This window comes from Oncorhynchus kisutch, linkage group LG12, assembly GCF_002021735.2.
Source record: "Oncorhynchus kisutch isolate 150728-3 linkage group LG12, Okis_V2, whole genome shotgun sequence".
In the NCBI taxonomy this organism is placed as follows: Eukaryota; Metazoa; Chordata; class Actinopteri; order Salmoniformes; family Salmonidae; genus Oncorhynchus; species Oncorhynchus kisutch.
In genome coordinates this window covers 22907276-22928431 of record NC_034185.2, presented here as the reverse complement: position 1 = coordinate 22928431, position 21156 = coordinate 22907276, and the positions used below count along the sequence as shown (strand labels likewise).

At 44.2% G+C, this 21156-nt stretch overlaps 1 protein-coding gene across 1 annotated transcript in view; it reads right to left on the bottom strand.

Moving 5' to 3' along the window:
• LOC109900720 (mannosyl-oligosaccharide 1,2-alpha-mannosidase IA-like) overlaps window positions 1-21156 on the bottom strand; it is a 172992-nt gene that overhangs the window by 22439 nt on the left and 129397 nt on the right. The window contains exons 6-7 of the mRNA XM_020496488.2: window positions 4262-4385; window positions 3854-3947 (exon numbers count right to left, since the gene is read on the bottom strand). Of these exons, the coding sequence (XP_020352077.1) occupies window positions 3854-3947; window positions 4262-4385 (218 nt within the window). The remainder of the gene's footprint in view (window positions 1-3853; window positions 3948-4261; window positions 4386-21156) is intronic.

Genomic DNA, 21156 nt, shown 5'->3' with positions numbered 1-21156 from the left:
AGAAGCTGTTCAATATTCTGATGGTCTGGTGATAGAAACTGTTCAACAGTCTGATGGTCTGGTGATAGAAGCTGTTCAACATTCTGATGGCCTGGTAATAGAAGCTGTTCAACAGTCTGATGGCCTTGTAATATAAACAATTTATTTTGTCTCCTAGTCTTTGATTCACCTGTACTGTCTCCATCACGACTGTGGGCCATGTGATTGGTGTGATAGGATGTCCGTCATGTCATTGGTGTGATAGAATGTCCGTCATGACTGTGGGCCAAGTCATTGGTGTGATAGAATGTCCGTCATGACTGTGGGCCAAGTCATTGGTGTGATAGGATGTCTGTGGGCCATGTCATTGGTGTGATAGATTGTCCATCATGACTGTGGGCCATGTCATTGGTGTGATAGGATGTCTGTGGGCCATGTTATTGGTGTGATAGGATGTCCATCGTGTCTGTGGGCGATGTGATTGGTGTGATAAGACATCCGTTGTGTCTGTGGGCTATGTCATTGGTGTGATAGAATGTCCGTCATGACTGTGGGCCATGTTATTGGCAGCTCCACATAGGAAGATATGAAAGTCAAGCAGCTACTTGGCTCAGAGGGAAACTGTACTGCACTGACTAAATTCAAACATCCCATCAATAACAACAACAGCAACACCAGAGCTTTGATAGGCTGTCTATACTGTACAGTGACTGAGAAACGCAGAGACACTGAGAACGGCAAGACCATTTCTATGAGATCACCCTCAGGTGGTTCCTGTCTAATGTACAAGTAAACACCGATCACAAGTGACCTATATGTCAAATATCCTCAGGTGGCAAATGGTCCGCTGTGAACCTTTCTATTTTTGGAAATCACATCCAACATTACCATCCCTATACCCTCTAGATATTTGTCACTTGAGTTGTTTTTCTTTACATGGAAATTCTTCTGCCAGCTAACACTGACCATATAGCCCACATTAATACGTTGAAAAATACAAACTTTTAGAGGTGGTTTATGCAATGTTTGTCTTGGAACTTTCTCTATGTTTGAGAAAAGCTTGGTTTGGCATTATTGTTTTTTATTTGACCTTTATTTAACTCGGCAAATCAGTTCAGAACAAATTCTTATTTTCAATGACCGCCTAGGAAAAGTGGGTAAGACTGCCTTGTTCAAGGGCAGAACGACAGATTTTTACCTTGTCAGCTCGGGTATTTGATCTTGCAACCTTTCGGTTACTAATCCAACACTCTAACCACTAGGCTACCTGCAGCATTACTGGCGTAGTACATCTACCTTCCCCTAGGCAGTCAGCAAATCACAGAGCCACTTTCCTCCTAACCTGGCTGGCTCCAATCAGAATAGCTACATGTATTTACAATAATAATACTACATTTCAAAGACCCAAATATGTAGAGTCATCCAGAGAGACTCAATTGTCCACTATATTACGGAGTGGCAAACAACACCCAGATTAATCCATGCAGAAAATCCCTCCGAGTGCCTCTCGAGTTGTACAGTGTTAAGACACTGATTCACAGTGCTAGCTGTGCCACTAGAGATCCTGGTTCAAGTCCAGGCTCGGTCGCCGCCTGCCACGACCGAGAGACCCATGGGGCAGCGCACAATTGGGCCAACGTCGTCCAGGTTAGGGGAGAGTTTGGCCGGCAGGGATGTTCTTGTCCCATCGCACACTAGCGATTCCTGTGGCAGGTTGGACGCAATGCACGCTGACACGATTGCCAGGTATATGGTGTTTCCTGGCTTCCGGGTTAAGCGGGCATTGTGTCAAGAAGCAACGTGGCTTGGCTCGGTTGTGTTTCAGAGGACGCACGGCTCCCAACCTATGCCTCTCTCGAGTCCAATACGGGAGTTGCTGCGATGGAACAAGACTAACTACCAATTGGATACCACGAAAATGGGGAGAAAAATATATAATTAAAGAAAATCCCTCTGTAGATGGGATGAATCAAGATGTCAGAGAGAATGAGAGTAAAGCAGGACGGCTGCCCTCCTCTTCCTCCCCTTCTACAGATCCACCCAGTGGTCAGGAGATAGGCTGGACACACAGCAGTCAGTCATTAGGGGTGAACACGGCCCCTCTGTGCCTGCCCCCCCGGGACGAAAGCAGAGACAAACACAAAGACGGTTAGTACGCGTATTCATCAGACGTGACATTTCAGCAAGGGCGTAGAGGGGGCGGGGCATTCAATCATAGGAGTCACACACACACACAGACCTCACACTGGGATGATCATAGATCATTAGCATGACAGAGTTATTAGACACACAAAGATAGACTGCTGTTTAGACTGCTGGTTCATGGGGACTGGGGAGAGACTGGCCAAACTGATCGGGGGAAGGACCAATGACTGTGTGAGAGTATTTGTGTGTCTGTCTGTCTACGGGCCTGGGGATGGGAGGTAGTACCACATAGAATAGCAAAACAAACAACAAGGCTAAGATATGCATTCAAATGAGTGTGTGTGGTGTGTGTGTGAGAGAGAGGTGCAGTGGGTCCATCATTATGCTACAGCCAGAAGTGTATGTCTGAGTTAGCGACTGGTCAGGTCTGATCTGCACTATGCATCTCATTGACCTTTTGAGGGGCTCAGAGACAAACACACTCATTAATAAGGGGATCCATGGCAACTGCTGGGCACAGGGCTGTCTGAGCACGGACACACTTCAGGGTTCCTCCATTGTCACCACCACCTCCGCCTCTCCCTAGCCAACTCACTTTGGCATAGATCAGGCAATCCTTGGGGCTGAAGCTTGTTTTGTCAAGAGTTGGCCTGGCTGGAGCTGGGTAATACCACAGTGGCAGTGGCTCCATACCAGTCAGGGATAGGGGTACTGAACTGTTGTGGTGCCTGAGTGGCATGACACTCATTTACCAAGTCAAAGGAGCAGGTGTTTGAGTGAGAGTGTAGTGTTGTGTGGAGGTATCAGGAATTAACTGTAGCTTTGGAGGACTAACTACTTTACTGGCAGCATTCAGACACCTGAACGCCACAGTCATTTATAACCACTGTCATTAGCCACAGGCACTTCTTTCTCCCTGATGTCACTGTGTGGCATTAAGTTACATAATATTCTAATGCACAGCCCACGCCACCAGAGGTCATGTGTACCACTGGACTGACGTGGCTTTCCTGGCTGTAAATGGCTTGATAATTACAGGCTGTGGAACCGCAGTTGACAGCCACTGGTGTACCACTAATGGAATGAGGTGAGATGGGAGAGAGGGACTAGATAGTGGTGAAAAGAGAGAAGAACGGGCCATATGGAAGATAGAGGTGAGACGGTTAATGAGTGATGTAGAGGGAGGAGAGAGGGAGAAAGGAATGAGGCAGGAGAGGGGTGAGAGATGGTGAGAGGGAGATAGGAATGAGACAGGAGAAGGGTGAGAGATGGTGAGAGGGAGATAGGAATGAGACAGGAGAAGGGTGAGAGATGGTGAGAGGGAGAAAGGAATGAGAGGAGAAGGGTGAGAGATGGTGAGAGGGAGAAAGGAATGAGACAGCAGAGGGGTGAGAGATGGTGAGAGGGAGAAAGGAATGAGAGGAGAAGGGTGAGAGATGGTGAGAGGGAGAAAGGAATGAGACAGGAGAAGGGTGAGAGATGGTGAGAGGGAGAAAGGAATGAGACAGGAGAGGGATGAGAGATGGTGAGAGGGAGATAGGAATGAGACAGGAGAAGGGTGAGAGATGGTGAGAGGGAGAAAGGAATGAGAGGAGAAGGGTGAGAGATGGTGAGAGGGAGAAAGGAATGAGACAGGAGAAGGGTGAGAGATGGTGAGAGGGAGAAAGGAATGAGAGGAGAAGGGTGAGATGAGAGAGAGAAGGGTCAGATGAGAGATAGGGGGACTTACGTTGTCCCCACTGTCCGCTGTTAGGGTTCAGGTAGTTGGGGTACAGTCCCTGGGGCTTTTCAAGGCGATTCAGAACCTTCCGGATGTTCATGACCTAGGAGGCGGAACCAGAGAAATTAGTTTCTACTTTCTTCCTGCAACCTCATTGCCTCCTCATCTTCCAGCAGCACGGCACAGTAATGCACTTTAAATGGCCTTGCTGCAGGGACGGCAGTTAAGGGAGGTATAAGAGAGACGCCTCTGAATCATAGCGGAAAGAAGGCATTTATCTGCAGAACAGGCGTTAACAAGAATAGTAATGAAGGTTGCGGCTATGAATAACATTGTCAGGCTGGCTGAGTGCTCAGTTTAGACTGGTGTTAATGCACTGGAATGGAAACGACGGTGCTGTGGCTCCCTAGCTCTCACCTTCTCTGCAAAGGCTGGGTTCCCTGACAGCTTGGAGAGGTGCATGAACTCCAGGTGCAGGGTGCCGTACTCCGCCAGGATGCTGCTGCCTCCAGACGCCCAAGGCCAGTTCCTCCCGATGCCACTGTAGACACAGAAGACAACACAGTTAACTCAGGTACTCCAAAAAAACCCGTTGCAGCATAGGGGAGGCAGGTAGCCTAGCGGTTTAGAGCAAAAAGGTTGCTGGGTCGAATCCCAGAGCCGACATCGACAGGTGAAAAATGATGTGCCCTTGAGCAAGGCACGTAACTCTAATTTCTTCTGTAAGTCGCTCTGGATAAGAGCATCTGATAAATTACTTAAATGTAAAATATAGAACACAAAACAGAGCTCTACGACATCTCAGGTACTAAAAAACGTACTCCAAACGCCCCCCCCCCCCCCCCCCCTCCTCCTCTTATGAATGTCACATACAATACATCTGTCTAACATCATACCAAATTGACAGTGTGTGTGTCTTTACAACGTCCTGTACTATCTGTCCACAGTGTGTGTCTGTAGGTGTCTGATAACTTTCTAAACAGCAGGCCCTGGTCAGAGCTGCCCTGACTTCTTTCTATATCTCTCCTGAGTCACCCTGATCGTACCCGCGTGTCAGTGCCCACTAACAGGACTAATAGCTACGTGTCAGCTTGCTAATGGTGCATAATCATTGACTCCACAAATAATGGCTAGTGTCACTATTGTTAGAGCACAGGCAGATTTCTGTCATTAACACCACATTAGTCAGGCTGGCTATTACAGGGGGCTGGAGGGATCAGAGGGTAAGAGCCAAAAACACATCCCCTGTGTGTGTGTGTGTGTGTGTGTGTGTGTGTGTGTGTGTGTGTGTGTGTGTGTGTGTGTGTGTGTGTGTTGCGGAAAGTGTACTTTACTCAGACACCGAAATTGAACTGGCATCCCAATGACTTCATTACGAAATCAAACTTGTTTGTAAACATTAGTATAACTAATATGCCCTTCCTCCGTGCCAATAATTGAGCTGAAGCTGTTTTCTGTATTTTAGAAAAGGGCTGATAAATCCCAACAGCCTACATCTCTGAATTATTTCAAGAAAAAATACAGGCTGTCACATTCTGACCATAGTTCTGTTAGTTTATTCTTTGTTTTAGTATGGTCAGTGAGTTGGGGTGGGCAGTCTGTTTGTTTTTCTATGTTGGTTTTTGTGTTCGGCCAAGTATGGTTCTCAATCAGAGGCAGGTGTCGTTAGTTGTCTCTGATTGAGAATCATACTTAGGTAGCCTGGGTTTCACTTTTGGTTTGTGGGTGTTTGTTTCCGTGTGAGTGTTTGGGCCACACGGTACTGTTTCGGTTTTCATTTTGTTCACATCTTTTATTGTTTTGTATTTCAGTGTTCAGTTCGTTTCAATTAAATATCATCATGAACACTTACCACGCTGCGCTTTGGTCCTTACTCCTCCTCAGACAAAGAGGAGGAAATCCATTACACAGGCAGGCAATGCAGAAGCCTCCAGTCATTGGCAATGTGTATTAATAAGGTCTTAGTATTGCCACAATGTCATCATTCCTAACGCTGAAATGATCTGCCACTATTGCTAATGATCTTGCTCTTGGCTCACACACACAGGTACCCTCACACACAGGTACATCTCTCTCTACACACACACACCCTCAAGCACATAAGCACACACGCACACACACACACACACACACACACACACACACACACACACACACACACACACACACACACACACACACACACACAGGGCCTTGGAACGTGAGCTTTCATCCATCAGTTCCTGTTGTATGGGCCATAGGGAAAAAGGGAGAGGGGGAGAGGGGGAGAGAAGTAGAAGCAACCAGGAGCATGCTGCTCAGCCTCTAAAACTACAACCCTTAAAGCAGTCATTTAGACTGCTGATGTTTATTTTTATTTTTAAATGTACTCTGCCATTTTGTCATCCCCCTCATCCCCCTCTGTCTCATCCCCCTAACCCTAACCCTAAATAACTATATATATATATATATATATAAATAAATAAACACACTGGTATTAGAATCTTAATATCACAAACAGAAATTGAGTTTCCCCCGTTGCCCCTCCTCCTCCCGACAGTACGACCTGCTCGCTCCTTCTTCCAACAGTTGAAAGTGCAGTGCCCTATCTGGTAACTGTCTCGAAACCGAACCTATACTGAAACTAATTTCACACATAAAACAGATTTAGAAAAATGAAGTAAAGTATGATGGGGAGAAAGGGGGAGAATGGGTGAGTTGATGAGCGAGGAGAAGCAAACAATGCAGAATTATGTCATCACCAATTGTGAATAAAGAACAGGGCAGGCCATTCTATTGTATTGATCCATTATAATTCTAATCTTAAAATGGTATGTACCCTATATCAGTCCACTGAATCAAAGCGGTCTTCAGTCCACTCTGCCCTACTTGGAGTAGCCTACACAGTGAGCGCGTGCGTAACTGTATGAGTCCCGTGTAGCTCAGCTGGTACAGCATGGTGCTTGCAACGCCAGGGTTGTAGGTTTGATTCCCACAGAGGACCAGTACAAAATGTATGCTGAACAACTTTCAGTAAAAAAAAATATCCACATCGGGCAGCAGGTGAGTGAATGTGGTGATGAGGCTTGTGGAATCAAAGACAATATCTTCACTTCACTGTCAAGTTGTTTGCAAAGAAAACAAGTCTGGCCGGCACCATGAACAAAGTGAGACGGGAGCTCCCTCACTCTGCACAAAATAATGCACCTGCACAGCTGTTTACTCCATAACGCATAAGGCCACTTGGCGCTTCTAATGGTATTTAGGCTGTGTACAATCTGTTACCATGTTCTAACACATATGTATTCTATTTCATAAGCTATTGTGTTATATATAAAAATGTAAATAAATAAAAATATGATCTATATATATATATATATATATATATATATATATATATATATATATATATATATACAGTGGGGCAAAAAAGTATTTAGTCAGCCACCAATTGTGCAAGTTCTCCCACTTAAAAAGATGAGAGAGGCCTGTAATTTTCATCATAGGTACACTTCAACAACAACAGACAAAATGAGGGAAAAGAATCCTGAAAATAACATTGTACGATTTTTTATGAATTTATTTGCAAATTATGGTGGAAAATAAGTATTTGGTCAATAACAAAGGTTTCTCAATACTTTGTTATATACCCCTTGTTGGCAATGACAGAGGTCAAACGTTTTCTGTAAGTCTTCACAAGGTTTTCACACACTGTTGCTGGTATTTTGGCCCATTCCTCCATGCAGATCTCCTCTAGAGCAGTGATGCTTTGGGGCTGTTGCTGGGCAACACGGACTTTCAACTCCCTCCAAAGATTTTCTATGGGGTTGAGATTTGGAGACTGGCTAGGTCACTCCAGGACCTTGAAATGCTTCTTACGAAGCCACTCCTTCGTTGCCCGGGCGGCATCTTCAATGCCTTTGCTGATGGAAGGAGGTTTTCACTCAAAATCTCACGATACATGGCCCCATTCATTCTTTCCTTTACACAGATCAATCGTCCTGATCCCTTTGCAGAAAAACAGCCCCAAAGCATGATGTTTCCACCCCCATGTTTCACAGTAGGTATGGTGTTCTTTGGATGCAACTCAGCATTCTTTGTCCTCCAAACACGACGAGTTGAGTTTTTACCAAAAGGTTATATTTTGGTTTCATCTGACCATATGACATTCTCCCAATCTTCTTCAGGATCATCCAAATGCTCTCTAGAAAACTTCAGACGGGCCTGGACATGTACTGGCTTAAGCAGGGGGACACGTCTGGCACTGCAGGATTTGAGTCCCTGGCGGCGTAGAGTGTTACTGATGGTAGGCTTTGTTACTTTGGTCCCAGCTCTCTGCAGGTCATTCACTAGGTCCCCCCGTGTGGTTCTGGGATTTTTGCTCACCATTCTTGTGATCATTTTGACCCCACGGGGTGAGATCTTGCGTGGAGCCCCAGATCGAGGGAGATTACCAGTGGTCTTGTATGTCTTCCATTTCCTAATAATTGCTCCCACAGTTGATTTCTTCAAACCAAGCTGCTTACCTATTGCAGATTCAGTCTTCCCAGCCTGGTGCAGGTCTACAATTTTGTTTCTGGTGTCCTTTGACAGCTCTTTGGTCTTGGCCATAGTGGAGTTTGGAGTGTGACTGTTTGAGGTTGTGGACAGGTCTCTTTTATATTGATAACAAGTTCAAACAGGTGTTTGAAAAAAAAATGATCAATGGAAATCAAATTTATCAACCCATGGAGGTCTGAATTTGGAGTCAAAATTAAAGTGGAAAACCACATTACAGGCTGACCCAACTTTGATGTAATGTCCTTAAAACAAGTCAAAATGAGGCTCAGTAGTGTGTGTGGCCTCCACGTGCCTGTATGACCTCCCTACAACGCCTGGGCATGCTCCTGATGAGGAGGCGGACGGTCTCCTGAGGGATCTCCTCCCAGACCTGGACTAAAGCATCCGCCAACTCCTGGACAGTCTGTGGAGCAACGTGGCGTTGGTGGATGGAGCGAGACACGATGTCCCAGATGTGCTCAATTGGATTCAGGTCTGGGGAACGGGCGGGCCAGTCCATAGCATCAATGCCTTCCTCTTGCAGGAACTGCTGACACACTCCAGCCACATGAGGTCTAGCATTGTCTTGCATTAGGAGGAACCCAGGGCCAACCGCACCAGTATATGGTCTCACAAGGGGTCTGAGGATCTCATCTCGGTACCTAATGGCAGTCAGGCTACCTCTGGCGAGCACATGGAGGGCTGTGCGGCCCGCCAAAGAAATGCCACCCCACACCATGACTGACCCACCGCTAAACCGGTCATGCTGGAGGATGTTGCAGGCAGCAGAACGTTCTCCACGGCGTCTCCAGACTGTCACGTCTGTCACATGTGCTCAGTGTGAACCTGCTTTCATCTGTGAAGAACACAGGGCACCAGTGGCGAATTTGCCAATCTTGGTGTTCTCTGGCAAATGAACAACGTCCTGCACGGTGTTGGGCTGTAAGCACAACCTCCACCTGTGGACGTCGGGCCTTCACACCACCCTCATGGAGTCTGTTTCTGACCATTTGAGCAGACACATGCACATTTGTGGCCTGCTGGAGGTCATTTTGCAGGGCTCTGGCAGTGCTCCTCCTGCTCCTCCTTGCACAAAGGCGGAGGTAGCGGTCCTGCTGCTGGGTTGTTGCCCTCCTACGGCCTCCTCCACGTCTCCTGATGTACTGGCCTGTCTCCTGGTAGCGCCTCCATGCTCTGGACACTACGCTGACAGACACAGCAAACATTCTTGCCACAGCTCGCATTGATGTGCCATCCTGGATGAGCTGCACTACCTGAGCCACTTGTGTGGGTTGTAGACTCCGTCTCATGCTACCACTAGAGTGAAAGCACCGCCAGCATTCAAAAGTGACCAAACATCAGCCAGGAAGCATAGGAACTGAGAAGTGGTCTGTGGTCCCCACCTGCAGAACCACTCCTTTATTGGGGGTGTCTTGCTAATTGCCTATAATTTCCACCTGTTGTCTATTCCATTTGCACAACAGCATGTGAAATGTATTGTCAATCAGTGTTGCTTCCTAAGTGGACAGTTTGATTTCACAGAAGTGTGATTGACTTGGAGTTACATTGTGTTGTTTAAGTGTTCCCTTAATTTTTTTGAGCAGTGTATATATATATCTTATATATATATTCTAATGTTACCCAAGGCCTTCATAAACACAACCAAATCATGATAGCATATATGAAATGTATTAATTCCACAGTTAGAATGCTGCAGTCAGAATGACTGCTCATGAGCTTGAAGGGGCCCGTCGAGGCCCAGCGATTCTAGTGTTAAGGACAGGAGCATGGCTGTGCATAGTAATTACCCCCTCACCCACATGCTGTGCCAAAACTATTTGTTTTTCATTACACAGCTGATTAAATAATGCTACTGGAAAATCACACAAATACTGTATCAGAGAGGAAAGAAAACAGAGAGAAAGCACCTGTTCTTGGGTCAGAAAACCTAATTGGTGTTTATGATTGAGACTTAATCAGATTGCCACAGCCTGGGATGGAGTTGATAAGCATGTTAATGATGGTGAGTCGTGCATGTGTGTTTATTTGTCAAGAGCGTATGTGCTCCGAGGAGGATCAGACGACAATTGTGCACCTGGTGCAGCAACCGGCCAAGAGGCTGAGGGAGCTGGATGCAGGTAGACCTGCCATCTCTCCTTCATCTCCATAATGCTCCATTACAATACAGTGGGGCTCTTGCCTGTATTGTGGCAAAGCACTGCCATGTCCTCTCTTTCCAGAATCGAAGAGCTGCATTAAACCTGAACAATCATGTGGACTGCTCTGTGCTCTCCCTCTCTATATCTCCTTCTCGGAGTCTTTCTCCCTCCCTCTATATCGCTGTATCTCTCTGACTGTCTCCCTACTTCCCCTCGCGGAAGACACCTGGAGATATCACCATCCATCCATCTGATGAGAGCTAAATCTCTGATGAGAGCTAAATCCCCAGGAGGAATAACAAGAGGGAGCCTAAAACCAGCACAGGGCTAAACCTAAAGGGACAGGGCTGAGGGAGGGGGAGGAGTGGGGTTGAAATGGCACATTTACAGTACAGTGTAGTACAGGGAGGGACACCTACTGAAACATACCGTTCCAGCTGGATGTCCTCTCTCTCCCTCTACCTCACCTTACTGCTCACTCTCCAAGATGAAACTTGAATCAACTTGAAACTATCCCTCTTCCTCTCCTCCCTCTCTCTGTTTAATACAGAATGCTAATGATTGCCTAAGGACTGAAGTGTGTGGGCACTGGGTAGGCTGCAGTCCAAGTTCGGTGGTATTTAGCCGTTCCTCTTAAGGGAAAGAAAGAGAGATGCAGGCTGGCACTGACAAATCTGCAGCTCTGAGTACATAATGGAGTGGCTGACAGGACCTTGAGAGAACACAAACAGCCTGCTGGACAATGAACTAACAGTGGCACTGTGGTAAAGTCCACTTCACTCCAGTCAGGTGCCAATGTTTTTATGTCTGGGTAGCGTCTATACAGAATGGATACTGAAGCTTTGGCTCACTGCTTCCTGATGTTAGCTCTTAGTTCCAAACTGGATCTCTCCTCCATATCTCTTCCTCTCTCCGGGCGAAAGGGGAGCTATAGATCCAGAGTTAAGGGCTTAATTAAGGGCTTAATTCTTTAAATCACGCCAGCCTTTGTCAGGGGGTGCTAAGGAGGCTGGGTGAGGTATTTGGGGATCCTAGTGGGAGACTACCTCCAGCAGCTGTAACACTATTGGCCTTTTTATACTTCAGAAAATCACAGGTGTCTGTAATCATCTCTGGCCCTCTGTGTTGCCTTATCTCATGTAAAATATCAAATAATATTTAAAAATATAAATCAAATATATCATTGCTGTAAAACATTATCCTAAATATAAACCATCAACTTAGTGAATACCATTGGTGTTTAATGTGAGGGTTTCAGCATGAAATATCCTTTATATATATAAATATATATATATTTTTTTTACACACTTTCATTTATTTTACTATGTCAATATGTCTTTGTTGTAAATGTTTAGTCGCCAAACTGGTATCAGTTGTGAAAAGTCAATAGTTGGAAGAGATGCAGAGTTAATTGAAAATAATGCCATTGTTCATTAATGTTTTTTTCATCAATTAGGCTATTTTCTCTTGAACAATATGGTCTATCTACTAGAAACTCAGACAACATGACACAGATATAAAAAAATTATACTATTTATATGAATCATTTTTTAAAAGTTATTTAATTATAAATTACGAAAGTTAACATAGATTGCCATTGACGACCTCTTAATTACCAAAATTACAGAAGATTCCGGTAATTCTCAACCCTTCCCTTTGGCCCAGTGGCACCAATCCTCTCACCATCAACTATCAACTTCAGGCTAACCTGGTTTCATCAGGCCAGAGCTAAAAACGGCTGATGTAATTCATATTCGAATTCATATTTGAATTACAGCAGATGAAGCGGTGCCCCTGTGTCACAGTGTGGAAAACCTCAAGGGCTTTTCTAATTGAGCCACTCGGAATCCAGGCTTATTAATCAAACCACTTTCCCCAGATTCCCAGGATTGATTGCACAGCCTGAGAGTGAACCGCAATGAGGAAATCTGCTAAAGCTGGCGTATTTCATGCCAATACGGAGGGGGAAAAAAGAGTTAGCGTTAACTTTGTGTGATGCTGGCGTATTTTATGCCAATACGGAGGAGAAAAAAGAGTTAGCGTTAACTTTGTGTGATGCTGGCGTATTTTATGCCAATACGGAGGATGAAAAAGAGTTAGCGTTAACTTTGTGTGATGCTGGCGTATTTCATGCCAATACGGAGGGGAAAAAAAGAGTTAGCGTTAACTTTGTGTGATGCTGGCGTATTTCATGCCAATACGGAGGATAAAAAAAGAGTTAGCGTTAACTTTGTGTGTGATGACATCCACCTTAAAGTCAATTAGATTGGAGAGTAATTTCCTGCTTGACATTTTATCAGGGGGGAAAAGGGGAATTCAAAAAGACATAGATCAAAATGGAGCCATTGTTCCCTGAGGAGGGAGACTAATGTTTAATTATAACGCTAATACATCAGACCTGGAGTCTGGCCTTCCTGGCCCTGCTCTCTGTCCCCAGAACAAACGCTCCATTAAAAAACGGCGCAGTGTGGCTAACGACATTGCGTCTACAACGAGGTACCAATATAGAACCTGTTTTATTGAATCACCACCTACTGAGGAGAGCAAATCTACACCAAGGCATTGTGAACTGTTGACAGTAAATTACATTTAAAGGGAGGCAGACACTTCAGTTTAACCAGTTCAACAGAAATCAACATCTCCTCGCATTTGTTAGAAATCAAGAAGCCTTCGATACGTTAAACCTACTCATGGCTTTTATTTTCTCCACTTGCAATTACTGATACTTGATTTCATACTTTGCATGATAACTTATCTTCACCTGTCCAACACGTCGTTTGGTGAAATAAATATACAATTTGCCAAGCATAAGCATGGATGCTGCTGACAGCACTGTTATGGCGTCGTGAATGTTTTTTGTTGCTCTCTATTATTCTTTTGTCCTCTTTCTAAGAGTGTCATTTTTCGGGTTGTTGCTAGCATCAGTAAGTACCAGGGGTAAAGCCCTTCATTGCTGGGTGATATTGCCACGCCGTCCACTGCTCTCTGCTCAGGACCTGGAAAATGGAAGGGCTTGATGGGTAAATGGGACTAGTGATGAGACAGTTTTCTTCTGAAATAGCATATGGTACAAAGAGTACTTCTGTTTAAAACAACAACATTTTTCTTGGACATGTAAAATCAGCTTATATTAATTTCAAATGTGAACACCACCAGATCAGATCGCTATGCTCCTGGAGCGCATTTAACCAATAAGGCAAGCGGAGGTGTGGTATATGGCCAATATACAAAAGCTAAGGGCTGTTCTTAGGCATGACCCAGTTTATAATGAACAATTACCTAGGCTCCAAAGACCAGTGGTGGAAAAAGTACCCAATTGTCATACTTGAGTAAACGTAAAGATACCTTATAAAAAATGACTCAAGTAAAAGTCAGTCACCCAGTGAAATACTAGTTAAGTAGAAGTCAAAAAGTATTTGGTTTTAAATATACTTAAGTATCAAAAGTAAATGTAATTGCAAAAATATACTTAAGTATCAAAAGTAATAGTTTAAATAATCTAAAATTCCTTATATTATGCAAACCAGACGGCATGATTGTCATATTTTAATTTACGGATAGCCAGGGGCACACTCCAACACTGGAGACAGATGAAGCATGTGTGTTTAGTGAGTCCGCCAGATCAGAGGGAGTAGGGATGACCAGGGATGTTCTCTTGGTAAGTGTGTGAACTCAACCATTTTCCTGTCCTGTTCAGCATTCAAAATGTAACGAGTACTTTTGGGTCAGGGAACATGTATGGGAGTAAAAAGTACATAATTTTCTTTAGGAATGTAGTGGCGTAAAAGTCAAAGTAGTCCAAAATATGAATAGTAAAGTAAAGATAACCCAAAAAACAATTTAAGTAATACTTTAATGTATTTTTTACTTAAGTATTTTACACCACTGCCAAAGACAGAAATATTACCCATGAGGTTATTTGACCACATTAAATAATGACTGCAATTTAAAGCCAGATATTCAATCATGATTAGCCTTTGAGTAAAACAAAAGCAACCTGTTCTGAATGCTAGTGTATGCTTCAATTCCACACTGCACAGCAAAGTACAGTCAATATACAAAAATAACATTGCAGCAATTAACTTCATAAGCAGTGGGGTAAGGAGGTGGTAGGCTATTACCCTTGCAGTGCTGGTTTTCACCACCCCCACTGGCTTGGATGGATAAAAAGATTACTCACAGCAGTGGCCTTTAATTATTTTCCTAACCGGGGAAAGCAATAATAACAGCAAGAATTCTAGTTTCTCACGACACAACGTGGACATTTGTCACTGGAGTCTTAGTACTTGTCGTTATGTCACCATACTATAATTTGTCAATCAAATAAATAATTACTACATTTTTGTGTGACATTGCTATGGTTTTCTTGGTATTGTTCCACTAGCTTCTTATACATGCTATATATACATGTGATCTTGCAATGGCTTATCTAGAATAAAATATAGGCCTAGTTTGCCTTTGGCCAAAGGAAAGATCAGTACAGCTGCCCCTAAAACTCTGGAACACTCTCGCCCCAGCCACCCGCAACTCTGACTCCACCTTCAAAAACAATATAATTTAAAACACCTATTCAGTCTGGCATTCCTCTCAGCTTAGCTCTTACATGCTGACCACACTGCTCGCGAGCATCTGCGTAGCCAGGTGCTAAAATAGAACTTGGTTCTTATTATTTTTGTATTCTTTGCTGTACAGTGTCCTTGTTTTTTGGGGGTGTTTAAATTACATATATTATTATTATTAAAGATAAAAAAAAACAAGAAAATCATATAGTTGACACCGTGCCATGTGTGAGAATGCGGACCCACGCACGCACTCGCATACACTCACACACACGCATCGCCGTGTGCCCCTGACCAAGCACCCTCTAACAATTTCCCATTAAATGGAATTTAGGCAGGTTAAGTCAAGTTAAACTGATGTCAGGCTTTGGCGGCAGGGAAATTTGATTTGAGAATCCTTTATCTTGCTTATGGTCCTAATAAAAGTAAATGGGAGAAGGTGTGGAACATAGATAAGCCCAAGGAAATGGGGTCCAAGAAAATATTTGTGTGTGTTGAACAGAGGGGGAGGGTTCATTGGCCAGCACACTTTGACAGTCCAGGGGGAGGTTTCCAACTACCGTTACCACAATTCCTAACTAGCATTAGCGTAATGACTGGACGTCTATGGGACCAGCTAGCATGCAATGGTAGTTAGTTTCGTGAACCAATGCTACCTCTAACACAAGTTCATCTGACTCTGGGAAAGTAGATAAAGGGCCTCATTGCCAAAATCCCAAATGATCCCTTTAAGAGCACACACTTCTGTCCCACCTGAGGGCTAGCATTAACAAAGAAATGGTTGGATGTTTGTTAATGAAAAGCATTTCTTCTGTAGAACTTTTGACTAGAGATACATTCTATAACCTCTGAAGAAAGTCGTCCGTAGAACGCTTTTGAATTTGTAAGCTCACTTCAGAGAGTCTTGATAGGGTCACTCTATGACACTTTTATGTGAGGTTAAAGAAATGGACAGTCCAGAGGGTTTTGGGAATTTGGAGGGATGAAGCTTAGAGTCTATTGGAGAGCTGCTGAGGGTGAGAGGGGGCTACTGTGAGGGGCTGCTACTGTCCCAGTACATCACAAGGCTTCTTCTGACCATCTTCAGACAAGCTGAGAGGGTGTCTGTCTGTCTGGTACACCTGCAGCAGACACTCACATAACTGTCAACTCCTCAATAGGACTGGAAATGTCCTTTCGCTCCATTACTCATCCTCATCTCCCTAAACATTAGATGGCTGTCACAGAGTACAGTATTTTTTCCCCTAGAACAAACCCACCCACCCACCTAAATATAGGCAATTATTACCGCGGCTTGAGTACATTTGTAATTGCTCCCGCGTTTCAAACAAACTGCTTCAGTGGTTTTGAAACTGTATCATGTATCATGAAAGTAATGTCTGTTCCATTTGACTTTCAGAAAGGAGAAAATAGCAAACGCAAAAGTTAAGGGAAGAATTGTGATAGTGTTTGATTTCACATAAAGGAATCTAGTCATGTAGCTAGCACAAATATTTTACCATTGCCTCTTTGATGAAAGGTTGAATTAATATTTACGTAAAAACACAATCAGCTAATTAAATAATCCAATCCCTCTGGTGTAGATTTGCTTGATTATTCTAGCGGTATGATTCTTGTCGTTTAATGTAAACCACGAGATGAAAATACTTTGTTCAAGAACAAAGACATCACCTCCACTCCATGGGAGGATGAAAAGGGGGACAAACAAACAAGCAGAGAACAGAAGAGATGAAGCCAGTCAGATTGTTTACGTGACCCAGGAACAACAATTAGTGGTAGCAAGTCTAGCGGTAGCAAGCCTAGCGGTAGCAAGCCTAGCGGTAGCAAGCCTGTATGCCAGGAACTCTCTACCTCGGTGTTCATAGGAGAACCATCCATCTGTGACCTGAGAGGGCCTCTCTCACCTGGATAGCGATGAAGACACACAAGGATGAAGCAGAATCCCATTGCCTTTTCTGCTCAATTACCAACCATCAATGGCCTCAATGAATGCGCTCTGGCCCAGTCCATGCTCACAGTGATTTGCAAGGCTAGGATCATCTGGAAGTCCATAGAAGGGAGGATGAGGAGGAAAGGATAGAGGTAAGGGACTATGGACCCAGAGAGAGAGTGAGAGTGAAAGAGGGGGCGTGATTTGACCACGCTCCCTTCGGGTACACCCAATGCCACAGGCCCGTTCTAGCTCAATCTGGGTCAAGGTTGTGGCACGGCGCTAAGAGTAAAATCAATAGTTTTCTTGTTCACCCAGCCCTGGTTCTTTCCATCCTTCCTTCATATGCTGGATGTGCATGGATTGGAAGAGGTAGCCTTTAAAAGCCTCTGTATGCAACCCACCTCATGTGTCACTCTGCTAGCAGCTTCCAGCAGTTAATGACTGTTAGTGGAGGTGAAGTTCTCTCTCTTATGTTCATTTTTGATTTATTTCACCTTTATTTAAGCAGGGAGTCACCCTGGGTCTCGACCCCATCTTGTGCAACTGGGTATTGGACTTCCTGACGGGCCGCCCCCAGGTGGTGAGGGTAGGTAACAACATCTCCACCCCGCTGATCCTCAACACTGGGGCCCCACACGGGTGCGTTCTGAGCCCTCTCCTGTACTCCCTGTTCACCCACGACTGCGTGGCCATGCACGCCTCCAACTCAATCATTAAGTTTGCGGACGACACTACAGTGTTAGGCTTGATTACCAACAACGATGAGACGGCCTACAGGGAGGAGGTGAGGGCCCTCGGAGTGTGGTGTCAGGAAAATAACCTCACACTCAACGTCAACAAAACTAAGGAGATGATTGTGGACTTCAGAAACAGCAGAGGGAGCACCCCCCTATCCACATCGATGGGACAGTAGTGGAGAGGGTAGCCAGTTTTAAGTTCCTCGGCGTACACATCACGGACAAACTGAATTGGTCCACCCACACAGACAGCATCGTGAAGAAGTGGCAGCAGCGCCTCTTCAACCTCAGGAGGCTGAAGAAATTTGGCTTGTCACCAAAAGCACTCACAAACTTCTACAGATGCACAATCGAGAGCATCCTGTCGGGCTGTATCACCGCTTGGTACGGCAACTGCTCCACCCACAACCGTAAGGCTCTCCAGAGGGTAGTGAGGTCTGCACAACGCATCACCGGGGGCAAACTACCTGCCCTCCAGGACACCTACACCACCTGATGTCACAGGAAGGCCATAAAGATCATCAAGGACAACAACCACCCGAGCCACTGCCTGTTCACCCCGCTATCATCCAGAAGGCGAAGTCAGTACAGGTGCATCAAAGCAGGGACGAGAGACTGAAAAACAGCTTCTATCTCAATGCCATCAGACTGTTAAACAGCCACCACTAACATTGAGTGGCTGCTGCCAACACACTGACTCAACTCCAGCCACTTTAATAATGGGAATTGATGGAAATTGATTTAAAATATATCACTAGCCACTTTTAACAATGCTACTTAATATAATGTTTACATACCCTACATTATCCATCTCATATGTATATGTATATACTGTACTCTATATCACTGCATCTTTATGTAATACTGCATCTTTATGTAATACATGTATCACTAGCCACTTTAAACTATGCCACTTTGTTTACATACCCTACATTACTCATCTCATATGTATATACTGTACTCAATACCATCTACTGCATCTTGCCTATGCCGTTCTGTACCATCACTCATTCATATATCTTTATGTACATATTCTTTATCCCTTTACACTTGTGTGTATAAGGTAGTCGTTTGGGAATTGTTAGGTTAGATTACTCGTTGGTTATTACTGCATTGTCGGAACTAGAAGCACAAGCATTTAGCTACACTCGCATTAACATCTGCTAACCACGTGTATGTGACAAATACATTTGATTTGATTTGAAGCACCTTTTGCAGCGATTACAGCCTTGAGTCTTCTTGGGTATGACGCTACAAGCTTGGCACACTTGTATTTGGGGAGTTTCTCCCATTCTTGCATGGGCTCATTCCTTGTTCAATGATAGTGGTTAACGTGATTTTGAATGACTACCTCATCTCTGTACCCCACACATACGATTATCTGTAAGGTCCCTCAGTTGAGCAGTGAATTTCAAGCACAGATTTAAGAACAAAGACCAGGGAGGTTTTTCAATGACTCGCAAAGAAGGTCACCGATTCGTAGATGTGTAAAAAAAACTATTATCCCTTTGGTGAAGTTGTTAATTAGGCTTTGGGTGGTGTATCAATACATCCAGTCACTACAAAGATACAGGTGTCCTTCCTAACTCAGTTGCCGGAGAGGAAGAAAACCGCTAAGAGATTTAACCATGAGGCCAATGGTGACTTTAAAACATTTAGAGTTTCATGGTTTTGATATGAGAAAACTGATGGTTGAATCATTCTTTCAAGAATGATGGGCAAATATTGTACAATCTAGGTGTGCAAAACTTACCCAAAAGACGGCGCCAAAGGTGCTTCTAGAAAGGTTTGACTTAAGGGTGTTAATACATGTGTAAATTAGATCATTAATTTTCAACACACTTGCAAAAAGATCTAAAAACGTGTTTACTTTGCCATTATGGGGCATTGTGGGTAGATGGGTAGATGGGTGAGAAAAAAACATTGAATCAATGAATTCAGGCTGTAACACAACAAAATGCGGAATAAGTCAAGGGGTTTGAATACATTCCGAAGGTACTGTAGCTGTCATCCTCGTTAGAAAGGGCTGGAGGGCTGGACAGGTTTATACTGTAGGTGTAGGAATATCCCTCTGCAGATACTCTACAAAACTGTCTACATGTTGATTACATATTATCTACTATAACTGTAATTTCAGTGTTGAAAATGTTGGGAATGGTCTTCTACAACATTAAAAATCACTTGGCTTCACTTAACTGTTTTCTGAGGAGTGTGGAAAAGGAGAGGGAAAACTGCCCGTGGCAGTCTGCAATTGGGTTACTGGTTCTAACACATCTGAGAACGTGTCCCTCCATTTAAAGTGGGACAAAGTACAAACGCCAAAATAGCCCAAACGTTCCTCCTTCTATTACAGGGTAAGTGTCATCTTTTAAATTGGGTTACAGTGTTGCTGTCAACATTTACCGGGTCAAATACATTATTTACCAGGTTACAGCAGTAACCAGGTTAGGAGCCTTTGTACTTTAAAAGGTGAAGAACCATCATCTGTAAAAACACAACCCCTAATATACAGAACCATCCACACACACAAAGATGCAACAAAAAATACAAGTTGTTGATACATTTCGATCCTCTCTTTCTATCTGCAGCGATACAACAGTGAGTTTAGATTCAGAATTCCCCAAAGCGACGACTTTGAGAATTTTTTAGCAACAAGCATCCACAAAATGAAAAACACAGGGAAGAGGGCTGGCCAGGCATAACCTCCAACAAGAAAATGAGTTGCATACAAAGAGGCTTTTGACAGCCACAGAGTTTGCCTCGTTAGTCCTCACGTTAATGAGAGAGAATGAGTAAGAGAGCTGCTGTGTTTCCTAACAAACATAACACAGCTCACTGTAAGTGAATGGAGGTTCTGCCTACTGATACACATCTGTTTCTAGACAGCAAGTAGACATATGCCAGCTCTGCATTAACGTGTGTATACTTTGTGAAACCTATTCCCCTTTCCCATATCCAGTTTATTCGCTCATATGCCTTAGCATCTCCATATCAGAAATTACATCTGTGGTTGAGGTCTGGTGGGCTCTATATAAGCTAACCCAGTTATGGTTCAGTGACGTGGGTAAATGCATCATTACCACCTATCTGTTGGGGCTCCTGGGGGCCTGTGGTGGGGTGAGGACCATGCCTGGGCGGGCGGCAGTCTCTGGGGCCTCAGATCTAACTCCAGGAGACTAGTAGCTTCAACCACCAGGTGATGATACGTGAAGAAAGCCCTTCATTCGCCATAAGCGGAGGAAATTAATTTGTGACACCGACCCGCATGGCCATCTCCAAGACAACCTGGGTTTTAATTCATATCTGACGAACTGGGCTGAGCACTCACTGGCGAGAAAAACGAAAAGAATGCATTCAGATGAATCCTGCGATTACAGGGGGAGAGCTTTGAGACAGGTTTTCTCCT